Source organism: Pelodiscus sinensis, chromosome 1 (assembly GCF_049634645.1).
Source record: "Pelodiscus sinensis isolate JC-2024 chromosome 1, ASM4963464v1, whole genome shotgun sequence".
Taxonomy (NCBI): Eukaryota; Metazoa; Chordata; order Testudines; family Trionychidae; genus Pelodiscus; species Pelodiscus sinensis.
The window spans coordinates 130,233,856-130,251,706 of record NC_134711.1 but is presented as its reverse complement, the minus strand read 5'-3'; the positions used below and the strand labels follow the sequence as shown (position 1 = coordinate 130,251,706).

General features: G+C 42.6%; 1 protein-coding gene across 12 annotated transcripts in view; it reads right to left on the bottom strand.

The window, feature by feature from the left end:
• The window catches only part of CCDC91 (coiled-coil domain containing 91), a 519,220-nt gene that overhangs the window by 277,637 nt on the left and 223,732 nt on the right, over nucleotides 1–17,851 (bottom strand). For all 12 annotated transcript variants that reach the window (XM_075901356.1, XM_075901340.1, XM_075901312.1 and 9 more), the window contains one exon: nucleotides 9,344–9,520. In XM_075901356.1, coding sequence (XP_075757471.1) covers nucleotides 9,344–9,520 — 177 coding nt within the window. The remainder of the gene's footprint in view (nucleotides 1–9,343; nucleotides 9,521–17,851) is intronic.

The window sequence follows — 17,851 nt, the reverse complement described above, 5'->3', positions numbered from 1 at the left end:
ACTTCACCCATCGCTTCCTTCTGTTATCTTCCGCCTGTTACCTTGGGGTTCGGCACTTCCCTGCTCTCCAGCTCTCCTCTGTGCCTCTCAAAGCTCTCCCCTGCTGCATGCGAGGAAACCATTTATAGGGACCCGGAGGCCTTAACTAGCAACAGGTGTTTAATTAACCCCTGTTGCAGGCTGATGCCTAATTAGGCTTCCATTGTCTGCCCGATTGCTGGGCTGTGTTCAGGTGAGTCTAATTGGGAAACAAGGCGGCATTAAAACCCACCTCCCAATACAGCTGCCTTCTATAAGATTTTTGCAAGTCACAGGCTGTGGTCTGCCACAATTAAAATTTATTTAGCTATTCTTGAATTCTGATGGATTTTTATCACACAGGAAGTTTGAGAGTTTTTCATATGGCTTCAAGCTTCTATTGGCGTTTTCAATCATGGAGCAGTGCTGCTATACCATAGATACATGCCATGTTGTTTCATTGCTAGTTATCTTAAATATAGGTGATATTATAGTGGATTATTTTCAGCTTTTTCTTCTGTTCTTTAAAATTGCAATGCTAGGATAGAAATGCTTCACTTTTTTAACTGACATGCTTCTTTCTTAATGCTTCATTTCTCTTACCTGTAGCTTGCAGTTTTGACCATTTCTTCACATTAAAGTAAATCACAATAAATATCTCTCTGTCTGTACTCATCTAGATATTTCACCTGACACTCACCACCCATAATACTTGAACACCTTCCAAATTTATGAAAACGTGTGTTCAAATATAACTGTGTTTCTCAACAGCCTATTTCCTTCCCTTCCTGTTAATTTCAGAAAGCTAAGCGAAAGAAGTTTATACTGATCTTTCCTATTACTGAGTTCTAGATATATGTGTGGCAGGCACAGAGAAAGTCTGTCTGCATTTACTAGTCTCACTTTTGAGGCTGACAGTTCCATTGTCCCAAAGAAAGGTAGCTATTCAGGGAAATCAACATCACACCCATTGAGGAAGTAGCTAAGGTAACTTGGATGAATCCCATGGTGGGCTTTGAAGAGAAGGACTAATCTTTGAATCTGATCCAGATTCACCAGGAATGCAAAGAGGCAGAAAAGAGAGGTTACTCATCTTGTGCAGTGACTGGTGTTCTTCGAGACAGGTGTCCTGGTAGGCGCTCCACTGTCGGTATCTTGGTGCTCCTGCACTTATAATTGGAACATTTTAGCAGCAGTATCCACCCCCTCCCCCGACCAAGTGCCACCACACACGTGGCACCACTCACACCACAGCAAACATGCCAACATGTGCTTGCCATCAACTAATCCTCAATTCCTTCTGTACCATGAAAAGACGTTACAACTCTGAAGCAGGGGGAGGAGGGAGGGTCGTGGAACACCCACAGGGACATCCATCTCAAAGAACAGCAGTTACTGCAGGTATTGAGTAAGAGGAGGTTACTCACCTGGACTGTAACTGATGGTCTTCAAGATGTGTGTCCTTTGTGGGTGCTCCACATAAGGTTGGTGCACCGCCACTGAGCCTTCAATTAGAGATTTCAAAGCAATTTCCTTGCGACTGCGTATGCTGCGCGCTCCCGGTTGTGCAGGTTTAATTGCCACAAAATGTGTGGGTTTAATTGCCACTTGTGCTCAGTTGGGAAGGCTCTGTGGAGAGCATAGGCAGTTGTATTTAGGGTGCCCGGAAGGTGCACAGCAGTAATGTTTATGCCGTATCTTATGCACCAGTTCCAAACGGCGATCGATTTTGTGCACAGGACTTGAGATCAGGCCCTGCCCTGACGATTTATATAAAACATTGCTGCAACATTGTCTCTGTACAGTCTCACATGATTGTTGATGATGTATGGAAGTAATTTCTTGCAGGCATATCTCACTGCATGAAGTTCTAGTACGTTTATGTGCAAGTTCTTGTCGCTGCTGGACCACAGACTCTGGGCCGCATGATATCGTAGATGAGTGCCTCATCCTGTGAGAGATGAATCTTTCATCATGGTTCTGATGGGTGGAAAGGTACTCCAAAATAAAGATTTTACAGGTTTGTTCACCACTGCAGAGATTTTTTTACCGGTACTAGAATCAAGAGGGATTTGGATAATGGGTGGATGTTGGGCTGGTAAACCAGTCCTAGAGTGGGTACACTGGTCTCACGCCTAGGGTAGCTGGGTAGAAATAGGCTCACTTGCAAGCAAGGAGTGGGTGGCTATGCACTGCTCCTTATCATCCACACACTTACAGTCACGATGACACAGGGGAGGGTAGGATAAATAAAGGCCTGTCATTGCCTGAGGTGGTTAGACAGCACCACCATTCTAGCTGCTGCTGTTCCTGGTTGCTGGTTCTGATCCTTCCTGATCCGAAGCTATGTCACAAGATTAAGGGAAAAAGCTGCAAGACATGGTACGGTGTTATTGGCTTTCTATCTAGCCTGTCCTTTTTTGTGTGTCAGTTCAGTATAGTTCTGTTCAGTGTATTCTGTTTCCTATATTCCTTTGTAACAGTGGGGTCCTTATAGAGCTGTATGTATATAAGTTGTACAGTTAATACTTACCCATCATACCTTGTTCCTCTTCCTATTCTTGTTAATAAAATCCCTTTAGTTTACCATTCTGGGTCTGTCTTCTTATCTTCGGAGTGTGCTATTAACAATCGCTGATAGATGCGGGTATGGGGACGGGCCTGACCACTGTGATTCCTTTCAGCCAAGGTTTCTCGTTTAACAGAGAAGCACTTATGTGTTGTTGCTCCGGGGTTGGATTATAACATTTGTAGTAAGGCCACTATTTTGTTGAAACAGTTTGTAGGAAGGGAGGCAGTGGTCCTTATGGAATCGAGGTACGCTCCTATGAATTGAATCTTCTGCATAGCAGATAATGTCAATTTGGTTTCATTTATTTATAGACCCAAGAGTTGGAATAAATGCTTTGTGACTGACAGCAAGTGTCGAGAGTCGTTATGTGAGAGCGCTCTGAGGAGGCAGTCATCCAGGTAAGGGACTATGATGACACTTTTTTTCTGCAGGTAAGCTGTGATGACCACAAAAACCTTTGAGAAAACTCTCAGAGCTATAGAAAGTCCAAAGGGAAGTACTTTGTATTGGCAGTGTTGCATACCTGTGTGAAGGCCAAATTGCTATGTAGAAATAAGCATCCTGTAGGTTGAGGGAAGACATCCAGTTTCCCTTTTTCCAGAGCTGTAATTCTCTTAGCTAGGGTTACCATGGTGAATCATTGCCTTTTTAAGTACTTCTTCAGACTGCGTAAGTCCAGGATGGGTCTCCAACCCCCTGACTTTGGTGGAGTGAGAAAGTATCTGGAGTAAAAGCCCTTTTCTCTCTGATATTCTGGTATGAACTTTATTGCCCTACGTGAAGTAGTTTATTACTGTTGGAGCAGATACTCATGAAAGGGGTCCCTGAAGAGGGCTAGTGAAGGGATAGAAGGAAAAGTAAGGAAGGGAATTGTAAGGCCTTTTCTATGACTTCTAAGGCCCATCTGTCTGTTGTGATCCTGGACTATGCATGGTAAAAAGGCTGAAGGCTGAACCTGTACTGATTGGCCAGTGGAAACAATGTCAAACCCTCGACCAGATGTTCAAAATGTCTGCCTGCCATTGGAGGACTGGGACATGGGTGCTTTCTCCTGAGGCTGCCTATGCTTCTACTGCCTTTGTTGACATCTGAGATTGTAACTTGTCTGGTAAGAGTATGACAATAATGCCCTGCCACAGGATACACAGATGTGGTTCAATTTTTTTTTTTGGCTGAGACACATACATGCCCAACATTCTTAATTTATCATGTATGACCTTGAGCGAATGCAGTGTAGCATCTGTGGTGGCAGAAAAAAGCTTCTCTCCCTTGAACGGTAGGTCCTCAACAGGGTTCTGCACCTCCTTAGGGAATCCAGAAAGGTGCAGCCAGGAGACCGGACACATGACAACTGATGCGACCAAAGATCTTAAGACAGTGTCAGTTGTGTCCAGATATGCCTGCAATGCTGTTTTTGCTATGAGGACTCCTTAATTTATGTTGGACTTGAATGAAGATTTATAGTCTTCAGGCAGTTGTGCAATAAAGGTTTTCATTTTCTCAAAATAATAGTATGTTTATTTTGCTAGAAATGCTGAATAATTCACTATCCTGATCTGGATGGATGCTGAGGAGTATGATTTCCTACCCAAAATGTCCAGTCTCTTCCATTCTTTGTCACTGGGAGTGGATTTATATTAGGTCTGCTTGTCCTTGGTATGGGCTGCATCCACCATGAGGGAGTATGGTGCCGGGTAGATAAACAAAACTTCAGTCCCTTTGGTAGGTACATAATACTTCAGCCCTTTTTGAGGTTGGGGAAATTGAGGGTAGAGTTTGCTACAAAATCATTGCAGGGTCCATAGCCTCATTGACTCTCAAGGTTATCATAGATGACAGCAAAGCCTGTAAAAATGTTGGCCAATTTGTGTTGAACCTCAGGAACCTCAATCAGGAAAATGTGGAGGGAATTGGCCACTCTCTTGAATAGATCTTGAAAAGACTTGAAGTCATCACTGGCCATTGGCAGAGGGAGCATTATTGACTTGTCGGGAGAAGACGATGAAATATGTGAAGGAGACAAAGTGTCCTCCTGTGTGTCCTCCAGTATTCTATCTCCTCCTATGCAATGTTGTATGTGGATGCAGGTGGTTTAGAAACTACTTCCTGAGGTCTCACTATTACTGTCAATTGAGGTGCTGGTACCTGAGCTTTCAGAGATCCCACCCCCACCAAGGTTCTGGGAGTGGGATGGGAGAGAACCATGGGAATGATTTCCACTTTTGGGGTTAGCTCTTGTTGCTACAACTGTAAGAATGGCTTTGGGGATGAGTGTTGTGGGGAAAAGGAGATTTCTTCCTCATCCTCACTACCAACAGAGGAGGGGCCAAGCTTGATGGTTTACCTAGTCTGTTTGGGCCCTTTAATATAGGTGTGGTATCAGCACCGAATAACCGTGTGACCATTACAAACACATCCACCAGCTCTTGATGAGTGGTAAGCAGCTTTGGAGGAAGAAAGACCAGTGCCATTGGGGCAGAGGGCTGGATTAGTTGCAGTACCATATTACCCCGTACCTTCAATGTGGTTGGTACTGGGGAAATTCCAGTACGTGACTCCAGTACCGACTTTGCTGGCATCTGTACTGGCAGTTTTAATCGGCTCTTAGCCACAGCCTGTGGTGGTGTTTTAGGTACTGACTGCGTCAGTAACAATGTTGTTGGTACTAACAGCACAGGGGCAGCCTTCTTCAGCTTCATTACCAAGAATGCAGGGCGTGTATCTTTTGAGGACACTGTCCCTTGGGATTTGTCCATACTGGACACATCCCCAGTGCCTGCATACCCCGCAAAGCCTGTACCTTGGATGTTGAAGAAGGCTTCTGCTAAGGGGATAATCTCTTGGGTGGCCTGTCTGCATAAGATGAGGTATGCTTGCTCTTAGCTGTTCTCTTGGCAGGACGCTCCCTCAGTGCAGATTACCATTGGGTCAGAAGCCTCAGTCAGTGAGGTACAGGTTGGAGACGCCTGGGATACCAGTTCTGAGGCTGGCCCCTCTACCTTCTCCATCATGAGGAGTTTTAACTGGAGCGCTCTCGCTTTCAAAGCCCTCAAAGAGAGCTTCTTACAATGATGAAAGCTCTTCAGAGAATGACCTTGCCCCAAACAACAAATACACGGGGTATACACATCAGAGATAGGAATAGATATTCTTCATGTCAGGCACTGTTTAAATCCAGGGGAGCCTGGCATGACTACACTATTCTTAATACCTATTAAAAAGAGAAAAATATGTATTTTTAAACTAACAATTAAACAGGGAGAGGGAGAGACGGGGAACAGGGTAACAAGAGAAAAAAATCAAATACAATAAACTTCTGATAATCCGGCACCTTTAGGACCCAGGGGGTGCCGGATTACCAGATATGTCGGACTATCGGAAGAGAGGGGGCTATGAGGGGTCTAGGGTAGTGGGAGGGGATGCCACCCCAGACTCCTCATAGCCCTCCCTTCTGATAGTCCGGCTCTGCCCCAGGCGTCCCCGATTCAGCCGCTGCGGCAGAGCAGCTGGGGTGCTGCCGGGTTGTTCCAGTAGCGCCGCCCCTTGGTGCTGCGAGATCAACCTGGCAGCACCTCAGTTGCTCTTGGGGACACCTGGGGCAGCGCCAAGGGGGGTGCTACCAGAACTACCTGGCAGCACCCCAGCATCCCCAAGTAAGCCGCCGCTGAAACTGACCAGCGGCTGACTCTGGGAAGCCCGAGGCAGAGCTCCTTTGCCCCGGGCTTCCCGAAGTCAGCCGCTGGTCAGTTTCAGCAGCGGCTGACTTGGGGAGGCTGGGGTGCTGCTGGGCTGGTCCGGTAGCATCGCTCCTCAGCGCTACTGGACCAACCCGGCAGCACCCCAGCATCCCCAAATCAGCCGCTGCTGAAAGTGACCAGCGGCGGACTCAGGGAAACCTGAGGCAAAGCTCCTCTGCCCCGGGCTTCCCGAAGTCTGCCGCTGGTCAGTTTCAGCAGCGGCTGAATCGGGGACAGCTGGGGTGCTGCCGGGTTGGTCTCGCAGTGCCGAGGGGCAGCGCTATGGGACCTACCGGCAGCACTCCAGCTGCTCTGCCCCCGGCTTCTCCGATTCAGCTGCTGGTCAGTTTCAGCAGCGGCTGAATCGGGGAAGCCGGGGGCAGAGCAGCTCCAATGGTCCGGCGGCCTGGAGAACTTCCAGGTTCCTGATGGTGCTGGACCATCAGGAGCGCCGTACCATCACATGCCGGACCAATGGTGCTGGACCATCAGGAGTGCCGGACCATCACATGACGGACTAATGGAGTTTTACTGTACTATCAAATAACTATTTAAGTCACTAACAATAACACTACCTAAGCAGTAAGCACAGAGTGCTGCTGGGTTCTGATCAAGCCGGGAGTGGTTGAGAAGGAACTGAGGGATGGTGGACAGTACGTGTGCATTGGCACATTTGCTGCGCTGCCATGCGTGCATGCCAGCACCCAGGGGGATGCTTCTGCTAAAAAGTTATGATTATAAGCACAGGAGTGCCAAGACACCTGCAGTGGAGCACCAACAGAGACACTCCTTGAAGAAGAATGCTTGAATACTATACCCTTAGCAGCAGCTTGTTACTGAATGGAGATGAGGTATTTTGTTTATTTTATTAAGTTTTCCATGATACAAAGCATAATAATAAAATTAAGCCTGGAGGTAATGACCCTGAATCAGTGAGGACTCAGGTGTGTGAAGTAACTTTCAACATAAAAGTTCTCTCTGCACTGAAAAGTTTTAAGGGTGCCCTTATACTTTATAATAAAGTGTAAACTGGGGGTGGGGAACCTTGAGCCTGGGGGCTGGCTCGCCTGGAACTAACCCCTGAGGCTCAGGGCCCCTCCCCAGCATTGGGGAGCCCACACTGGTGCTTCAGTCCCCCTGTTGTCCCACTGTGGAGCTGGAACACACAAAATCTACTAGACCGCCCCCCTCCAGCCTCAAGATCTAATGTGTAAGGGAAATGTGGGCAGTCAGAGGCCATATCAGTGGAGGGGGGGGGGTGTTGTTTGTTTTTTGCTTCTCACTTGTGTATGGCCCCTGATGGACTTTTCTGTACGTCAGTGGTTCCTGACCTAAAAAAAGGTTCCTTGCCCCTGAGGTAAACAATTAAATCTTATTCTAGTTGCCTTTTTTGTATTTTACCGTATTTTTACATTTTGTTATCTTGGTGCTCAGCTTGTTAACATGGTTTACTTTTTACTATCTTGAAAAAGACTGAAGTGAAGTTATTCTTTGTAAACAGCCACTGCAAGAAAACCAAATTTAGCCTTAATCTGCAAAGAGATTCAAGTTATTCAACTATTATACTTTAATGTAAAATATGATTCTATTTTGGAAACACGTCTGCATAACGTTAAGAGAGTAATTGCCTGTCCCAGTAGGCAAGATGTGCCAGAGGTACCCCTTGAATTTCAGTTTACCAATATGATAAACCAAAACTACATCTAACAACTACTGATTATGAGATGTCAATTTGTAAGATTAATTTAGCAGGAAAAATGTTTTTGTTTGACTTTCAGAATTGTATTATATTTTATTCATTAGATGTGTTTATACAAACACATAAAACTTATGTTAATATAATACAAGAATCACTTCATTTACTAAAAAACAGGACTATGTAGCACTTTAAAGACTAACAAGATGGTTTATTAGGTGATGAGCTTTCGTGGGCCAGACCCACTTCCTCAGATCAAATAGGAAGTGGGTCTGGCCCACGAAAGCTCATCACCTAATAAACCATCTTGTTAGTCTTTAAAGTGCTACATAGTCCTGTATTTTGTTTCAGCTAGACCAGACTAACACGGCTACATTTCTATCACTATTCATTTACCAGTGACATATAGACAATTCAGGTGGGGAACACGGTATTACACAGTAGCTGATTAATAGCATAGCAAGAGTTCATGGCAAGAAATTAAGAAGAATACAATATCTAGGTAAACTGAAAGAGAATATATATGGAAAATGCAGCCTCTTTCTTAACAGGACGTTCTGTAGACTTGTTGTGACTTGTAAAGTATGTCTATTATAATTCAAATGCTAATGTCTTTGGTTTGCTTATGTAGGGTTTACAAAATTTACTTTTTTTACGATTTAACACCTGAATTAAATTAATTTGGCTCAAAGCTATTCTTTGGACATTTTGGACCAATATCAAACTAGGATGCCAATAATCCAGGGGACTTTTTAGCTGCTTACTGAAAAAAAAGAGGGTTATAATAGATGACAAAACATGTTTTTTGGAAAAATGTATAAACATTATTGCCACATATTTAATTTGCAGTTTCTATTACCTCCTTTAAAGCATGGTTGAGAAACACAAGCTGAAATAGAGTCTAAGTAGTGCACACTCAACTCTCATTGGAGGATTAATTTGTCTTGTGAATTGCTCTAGATGTGTCAGATTATACACTATTTTCTCATTTATCCAATCGCCAATGCTTTTTTCTATCTCAGAATAGTTAGTGTACAAAAAATGAGACATTGGAATTCTAACCAACTGTAAAAGAACGACAAATTTGTTGTATTCTAAGTATAAATAAAAGATATGTCTGTCTTTCAGGACATGAAGTATTTATGATGATTCATATGCTGTTAAAGAGCCTAGAATCCTTTCCATGTTTTGATAATAATGAACCGTTTATATTTTTAAAGGACCTAATTAAACATTATGTAGTTATATATAGGAGTTTAAACATTGTTTTGGAACAATTAAAACACAACTACGATCTATGAAAAGGTAAAATGTACTTACTTGACTGTTTTTTCTTTCTTCTTGTATAACTTCCTGAAAAGCCTTTGCAATTTTTTCTGTGTCTTTGGCACATTCTGCCAGCCATATTTCTCTTTCTTCAGCATGAATTTTCTCCATGTTTCTTCTTTCATCTTTGACTGCCTTTAAAATTACCTCTTGCATTATTTCTTTTTCAATCTTTGAAACACAGCAAAAATGAATGACAGAAATGGTGAATCATTAAAATCCCTTCATTTTGAATGATTGACAGGCTTATGTGATAGAATAAGAACAGACATTTTCACTTCTAAGTCACTATTGCATATCAGAATCTAGGATGATAATGCCCCAAAAATATTATTATAGCTATGTGTTAGTTGTTAAAAAATGAGTTTGAAGTGAGGAGGATTTTGAATTCTTAGCTGTCCAAATCAGAAAAAAACCCATCACAACTGCTCTTCTTCAAGTAGATTACAGAGGCTGAATAACGAGAAGTTACCCACATCACACAGCAACAATGATTCTTTAAGATGTGTGTCCCTATGGGTGTTCCGCTGCAAATATTTGTGCGTCCCTGAATTGCTAACCGGAAAACTTTGGTAGCAGTGTCTGTTCAGCCTGTGCCTCTGCTGTTCCTTGTGCTCTTCCATGAGGCTAGCCAGGATGCACGGGTGAACCCTCCTCAGTTCCTGCTCTACCTCAGAGTCAATGACAAGCAGTTCTGAAAGATAGGGGAGGAGAGTAGGTTGTGTGGAGCATCCACAAGGACAAACAGTATTTCTACACAGAATGAGTAACTTTCTCTTCTCTGAGAAGCATACCTATAGATGTTCCATGAAAGATGATTCCTGAGCAGTGCCCACTAGAGGCTGGGACTTCGGAGTTCAGTCCTTTATAGATAGTAATGAGACACTTGAAACTGGCATCTTTAGTAGAGTCCCGTAGAATGGCATAGTATTTTGTGAAGGTATGCACAAATGCCGAGGTAGCTGCTCTGTATATTTTTGATACTGGGATCCTCTTAGGGTACGTCTACACTTGCTCCCTATCTCGAGATAGGGATGCACATGTAGTCAACCAAAATTGCTAATGAAGCGGGGATTTAAATATCACACACTTTATTAGCATAATCTCACCTGCGTGCTATTCTGATCACCAGCTGATTCGAACCAGGAAGTGCGCTCTGGGCCACGTTAGTTCAAATCAAATCCCTTGGTTCAAACTAACGTTAATGAGGAGTAATGTTACTTTGAACCAAGAGGTCTGATTCGAACTAACGTGGCCCGGAGCGCACTTCCTGGTTCGAATCAACTGGCGATCAGAACAGCATGTGGGTGAGATTATGCTAATGAAGCACGGGATATTTAAATCCCCACTTCATTATCAATTTTGGTCGGATTCATTTGCATCCCTATCTCAAGATAGGAAGCAAGTATAGATGTACCCTTAGAGGAGGAAACTGCTGAGGAGAGGAATCTCATAGAATGCATGTGTATTGAAGATGGGAGTGTTACACTGCGACGGTGATAATAGAAACTGATACAGTTGGAAAACCTTTTGGAGAGTCTTAAGGATGAAATTGATGTTCCTTTTCACCTGTCTGAGATTTTCTAAGATTTCTTATCCTGTTCTCACATCAAGTGTATGGAGAACAGCTTCCCTAGTATCCTGAAGAGATCTGGGATAAAAAGTCGAAAGGTGCATGAGTCAGTTTCATGTGACAAGCGGATGTCACCTTGAGAGTAAACTTTGGATGTAGTCGAAGCATAACTGTGTCAGGGAAGACTACTGTAAAGGGGGAATGCTCTATTAGAGTTGCTATCTGGCTGCTTGAATTTGTGCAAGAACACGGAAGATCTTATGTAAGATTGTCAGTGTTCTTCCGCAAATACTATGCTGCTCCCGTTCGGGCAAAGACCTCTCGCGCAAATGCTTTTGCCCAAGAGGGCCAGTGTAGACAATGCGGTATTGTTTTGCGCAAAAAAGCCCTGATGGCGAAAATGGCAATCAGAGCTTTCTTGTGCAAAACCGCATCTAGATTGGCATGGACACTTTTCCGCAAAAAGTGCTTTTGCGGAAAAGCGTCCATGCCAATATAGATGCTCTTTTCCGCAACTGCTTTTAACGGAAAAACTTTTCCATTAAAAGCATTTGCGGAAAATCATGCCAGTCTAGATGTAGCCTGGGAGTATAAGTGGGCCACCTCCATTGAGAGGACTTTGGAGATTACTCTTGGGGTCAATGAGGGGTCAAAAAGGAGTACTCCATATTGGCAGTAGTCTTGGTTTAGCCCAATCCTGAGGCACTTGCGATGACTTGGTATATGATTGAGACATATAATACACATCTTGAAGGAGGTCTGAAGGCTATGCTTTCTTTTATACCCAGGTGTACAGATCCTGAGAAATCAAAGAGTATTTTAAGGTATAGGGTGAAGTATCAGTCTTTTCTACAGACAGCTTTGTCCCTTCAAAAGGAAGGTCATTTACATATGTTTAAGTCTCCTTTGGGAAGCTGGATAGGAGAAAACAAGAACCTCGTCATCATGATAGGACATGCCACTGTCAGCTGCATAAAGTACAGACCGGAGACATGTTTTTGCCACCAATTGGATTTCATTGGCATTGGCTGTCAATTATTCAATAAGAAACTCTGGAAGCTGCTCAATAAAGGAATTCAGTTTTAAGTAATTCCGACAATCATATTTTGTCACTAAGACTTGCCAGTTTGCAATACAACACTGAATAGTGCCCAAAGGAGTATGCTTTCTTGCAAAAAAAGATCAAGGTCACAGGAAAGGGGTGTAAATGGGTGTTGGCAGCTCTTTGAGTGGACTGCATCCACTATGGTCAACCAGGAAGCAGGGAGAAGAGGAACTACATGTCTTTCACCAGCGCATACTAATTTGTGTCAGCTCACTCATATGTTGATGGGACTGATGTGGGAGTCTGCTATATGATTTCGACAGGGTTCAAATGTGCTTCATTAACAGGAAGGGTTATTCCAGACAAGGCAAAAGAATGTAAAATCATAGAATCATAGAATAATAGGACTGGAAGGGACCTCAAGAGGTCATCGAGTCCAGCCCCCCGCCCTCAAGGCAGGACCAAGCTCCGTCTACACCATCCCTGACAGATGTCTATCCAATCTGTTCTTAAATATCTCCAGAGAGGGAGATTCCACCACCTCAATGCCCACTAGCTTGTGATGTGACTTGGTCATTTCTTGTAGTGCTATCTGTAGTGCCCCTGCCATCCATTGCACCAGGTTCTGAAACATTTTAGTCATCTGCCATTTACTGCAGGGAGGCACAACCATCTCATCTAGTGATGATGAAGAGAAATGGGCCTGAAAGATAATTTCCTCCTCAACTTCAACATCCTGGTCTTCCCTTCTCTGTTCATGGGGCTCAGATGCTTTTGAAGCAGCAGCTGAAGAAGTGTCTCTCCTTGGTTGCTGGTAGGCCACACTAGAACTATGGGAGGCATATTGTCTTTGAGATTGCCAGAGATTGCAGATGGGCCATTGCGAAAAGAAAAGGGATCTGGTGGTTGGTAATACAACTATCCAAATCAGAGCGACTAGGTGTCAGAAGAATATGATATGACTGCAATCTGTATTGAAATAGGGCACCATATAGTGAGTGAGAAAGACTTGCTCACTTTCTGACACTGAGGATAAAAAGGGTGGTCCATGACAAGAAATTGGAGTGTCAAAAGTTCACAGTGAACTCATTATCAAGTTCCCAGTATTGTACAGAGGAAAATACAGTGTGTCAGACACTGAAGCATCCATTGTGTATTGGAAGGTTTCCGTAGTGGTAGTGGGATGCCGAGGTGTCAGGTCTGTGAACTTGATAGTATGGTCTGTTGGTGCCTCTCCTACCATAGGTGGTACCAAAGTCAATGTCCGTACCACAGAAGACTTCCTTGCCTGTTCTCTTTGGGTCCTGAAGCAACACTGCTGGCTCTATTAGGATAGTAAGTGTGAGCGTCCTGGGTACTGGATTTAGATGGCCTCGTTAATGACCAGGCAAATCATAATGGTTGAACTGGAGATCATTTTTAGCTCAACTGGGGTTCACTTTGGGGACTCATGACTTTTTTTCTTAGAAGTCTCAAAGGAGTAGCTGTGTTATCCTGCGGCACTAGCTTTTGAGGGTCTTGGGTTCATTTCCCTTCAAAGTAGGGACTGAGGTGAGGTTTCCCACTGTCCAGGAGACAGCTGAAAAAGGTGCCTCCATGAACAGGAATTTGAGCCTCAGTGTTCTGCCTTTTCTAGATCTGGGCTTCACTTGCTGGATCACACCACACTTCTGTTTGATGTGTTTCTTTCCCAGGCAGCAGACACACAGAGTATGCAGTGGGTCACTGGGACAGATTCCCTGTAACTGAGAAACTTCTTGCAGCCCAAGGAGCGAAGCATACACTGTTCAGGGTGGTCCTCTTACATAGGGTAGAATACGAATAAAGTCCTTTTCTCCCTTTCCTTTTTTTAAAGCAAAAAAATAAAAGAAAAACAAGTTTCCAACTTGTTTTAATTTTAAAGAGGTGAATAATCTACAAAAAAAAATCTAAACCGCTGTGTCTATACAGGAATGGCTGAGAAGGAACTGAGGGGGGTTCGCTCATGTATTCTAGCTCAGTGTTTTTCAACCAATGGTACAAGTACCCTCAGGGGTACTCGAGAGAAGTCTGGGGGGTACATCAACGCAACTGAAGTTTGGAGAAAACTGAACTTTTATTTTAAGTTTTACAGCGTTTTATTATTTTTGTACCATTTACACCCAAAAATGTCATTGCCCGTCTGGCTACGATTACGTTGTTTAAACAAATGTGTTGCAATGGTACAAAAAAAATTGTGTCTGAAAACTGTAGGTAGTGGAGATACTTACAATTTTTTATAAAGGGGGTCCTTTATACAAAAAAAGTTGAGAAACACTGTTCTAGCTAAACTGGTGGCAGAGACTGGAGAGCAGTGCATGCACAGTCTGAACAGACACTACCACCAAATTTCTCTGATCAGCAATGCAAGCACACTTACAGTGAAACACCCAAAGGGATGCTACTCAAAGTAAAATGGGGACTAAACCATCCTTTCAACCACAAAAGTGGTCTCTCCAAGCCAGGGTTCAGCCATATTAGTAGGGCAATATGGAAGAAACTTCCATGTGCATGTTTGTTCTGTATTTAAATATAGCACTTCAGCAGAATAAATGGCAAAAGTCTAAGGAAAAGATTGAAATCTAGGACCTCAATGGTAGCATTCTCTCAAATGCTTCCAGTTCCACACACAAGGCCAGGTAGGCAGGAAGAACTGCAGGGTCTTAATGCATGGATGAGAGGTTGGTGTAGGGAAAAGGGGGTTAGATTTATTAGAAACTGGGGAAACTGTTGGGATAGGATCATCTAAACCAAAATAGAACCAGATTGCTGGCACTTAACATTCAAAAAGTCATAGAACACTTTTTAAACTAAGGACTCAGGAAAAGCCAATGGGTATTGTCATAACCATGAGGGAGGGCCAGCGGCCTGGGGACTAAGGAGTTAACTATGTCCCTGAACCTAGCCAGGTATCTGCTCAGCCAATAGTAATGCAGGTAGGGATTTCAAACTGGGACAAAGAATTTTTAACTTTTCCCTTCTTTGTCTCTGGGACAGTTTTCTCTCTAGATACTGACAGAAGACATGTCTCTCTCCAAGAAGAAGACTCTTCATAATGTGTAAGTTGTAAAGTCAAGATAAATCCGTCAGGTTTTATTGTTTTCTGGTTTGGGAATTTGGATCTGACGTCTGTGCTGTTAGAAATGGTTTTTCCTCTCTTTTGTAACTAAGTCCTGAGCCCATGAGAGTCACCAATGGAGTATATTAATTGGTGACTTTTTCAATTGTGTCATTATGCTTGCAATGGCAGTATTGTTTTGGATAATAAAACTTCTTTCTTTTTTATTTAACCTGGTATTGGATAATTTGTGTGTCCTGGTTTTAGTTTAGGGCTGAGGTTTCCCAAGTGACCTCTTCCCTGGTTTTCCTTGTAATACTTGGGTGGTGGCAGCGGGGTTGTTTTTATTTCCCAAAGTCCAGCTGTTAGGATTTTGGGGGAAGTTTTGTACCAAAGCCTGTAGAGATCAGGTTTTAGGTTGCTTTTGTGGGCCCCCCACTTCTGCATTCATCGTGCCAGAGTGGGGAACAGCCTTGACAGGTGTGGAAGAGCACATGGATAGGACAAAGGCATCTTTTAGGGGAGAGTTTATTAATAGAGAAGAGCATGGAAGATGACAAAACATAGTTAAGATCAGATGAGAAAGTCAAATATAAAGAGTACCATAAAACACATCAGGAAATGGCAGACACCTAAATAGTGACAGGTTTTTGAAGTGCTTATATACAAATGCTAGAAGTCTAAATAATAAGACCGGTCAACTAAAGTGCCCTGTACTTAAGGAGCCTATTGATATAATAGGCATCACAGAAACTTGGTGGAATGAGGACCATCAATGGGACATAGTCATACCAGGGAACAAAATATATTGGAAGGACAGAAGAGATTGTGCTGATGGGGTAGTAGCACTATATGTGAAAGAAAATGTAAAATCAAATTAAGTAAAAATATTAAATGAACCAAAATGTTCCACAGAATCTCTGGATAGTAATTACATTCTCTAATAAAAAAATAGCACTAGGAATATATCACCACCACCCTGACTATGAAATGCTAAGAGACATTAGAGAGGCTATGTTAAAAAAAAACCACTCAATAATACTGAGAGATTTCAATTATCCCCATACTGACTGGATACAAGTCACCTCAGCATGGGATGCAGAGATAAAGTTTCTTGGTACCTTAAATGACAGCTTCTTGGAGCAGTTGGTTCTGGAACCCACAAAGGAAAAGGCAATTCTTGATTTACCCCTAAATGGAGCACAGGATTGGGACCTGGACCGCTTGGAAATAGTGACCATGATGTAATAAAATTTAACATCCTTGTAGTGGGAAAAACACCTCAGGAGCTCAACATGGTGGCATTTAATTTCAGAAAGGGAAACTACACAAAAATGAGGAGGTTAGTTAAACAGAAATTTAAAAGTATAATATCAAAAGTAAAATCCCTGCAAGCTGCATGGAGACTTTTCAAAGACACCACAATAGCAGTCTAACTTAAACGTATAGCCCAAATTTAAAAAAAGATAAGAGAACTAGAAAAGTGCCACTGTGGTTTAACCACCAAGTAAAAGAAGCAGTGAGAGAAAAAGGAGGCATTGTTTAAAAAGTGGAAATTAAATCCTAGTGAGGAAAAAAGAAAGAAGAATCAACTGTCAAATTAAGTGTAAAAATATAATGACAGCCAAAAAGGAGTTTGAAAAACAGCTTGCCAAAAACTCAAAAAGTAATAGCAAACATTTTTTAAGCATATCAGAAGCAGAAAGCCTGCTAAACAACAAGTGGGGTCACTGAATAAATCTAGATGCTAAGGAAGCAATCAAAGATGATAAGGTTATAGCGGAGAAAATAAATAAATTCTTTGCTTCGGTGTTCAGGGCTGAAGAAGTTAGGGAGATTCCCAAACCTGAGCAATTCTTTTTAGGAGACAAATCTGAGGAATTGCCCCAGATTGAGGTGTTCTTAGAGGAAGTTTTGGAACAAATTGATAAACTTAACAGTAACAAGTTGCTGGGACCAGATGGCATTCACTCAAGAATTTTGAAAGAACTCAAATGTGAAACAGTGGAACTATTAACTGTGGTTTGTAACCTATCCTTTAAATCAGCTTCTGTACCTAATGACTGAAAGATAGCTAATGTGATGACAATATTTAAAAAGGGCTCTAGAGGTGATCCTGGCAATTACAGACCAGTAAGTCTAACATCAGTACTGGGAAAATTAGTTGAAACTATAGTTAATAATAGAGTTGTCAGACACATACGATGAACATTATTTACTGGGAAAAAGTCAACATGGAGTCGGAAAAGAGAAATCATAACTTATTAAGCTACTAGAGCTATTTGAGAGGGTTAATAATCATGTCGACAAGGGGGATCCAGTGGATATAGTGTACCTAGATTTAAAGAAAGCCTCTGATGGGGTCCCGCACAAAAGGCTCTTACTGAAAGTAAGCTGTAACGGGTTAAGAAGGTAGGTTCTCTCATGCATTGATAACTGGTTAAAAGACAGGAAACAAAACAAATAGTTACTTCAGAATGGAGAAGTAACTTGTGGTGACCCCAAAGTTCTGTACTGGGATTAATCCTATTTAACCTATTTATGAATGAAGTGGAGAAAGGGTAAAACAGTGAGGTGGCAAAATCCACAGATGATACTAAATTGTAAGACAGTTCAGACCAATGCAGCCTGTGAAGAGTTTCAAAAGGATCTCATAAAGCTAGGTGATTGGGCAACAAAATGGCAAATGAATATTGATAAATACAAAGTAATCAACACTGGGATTATTTTTTCCAACAATACATACCATATGATGGGGACTAATTTAGCTATAACCACTCAAGAGAGAGATCTTGGGAGTCACTGTGG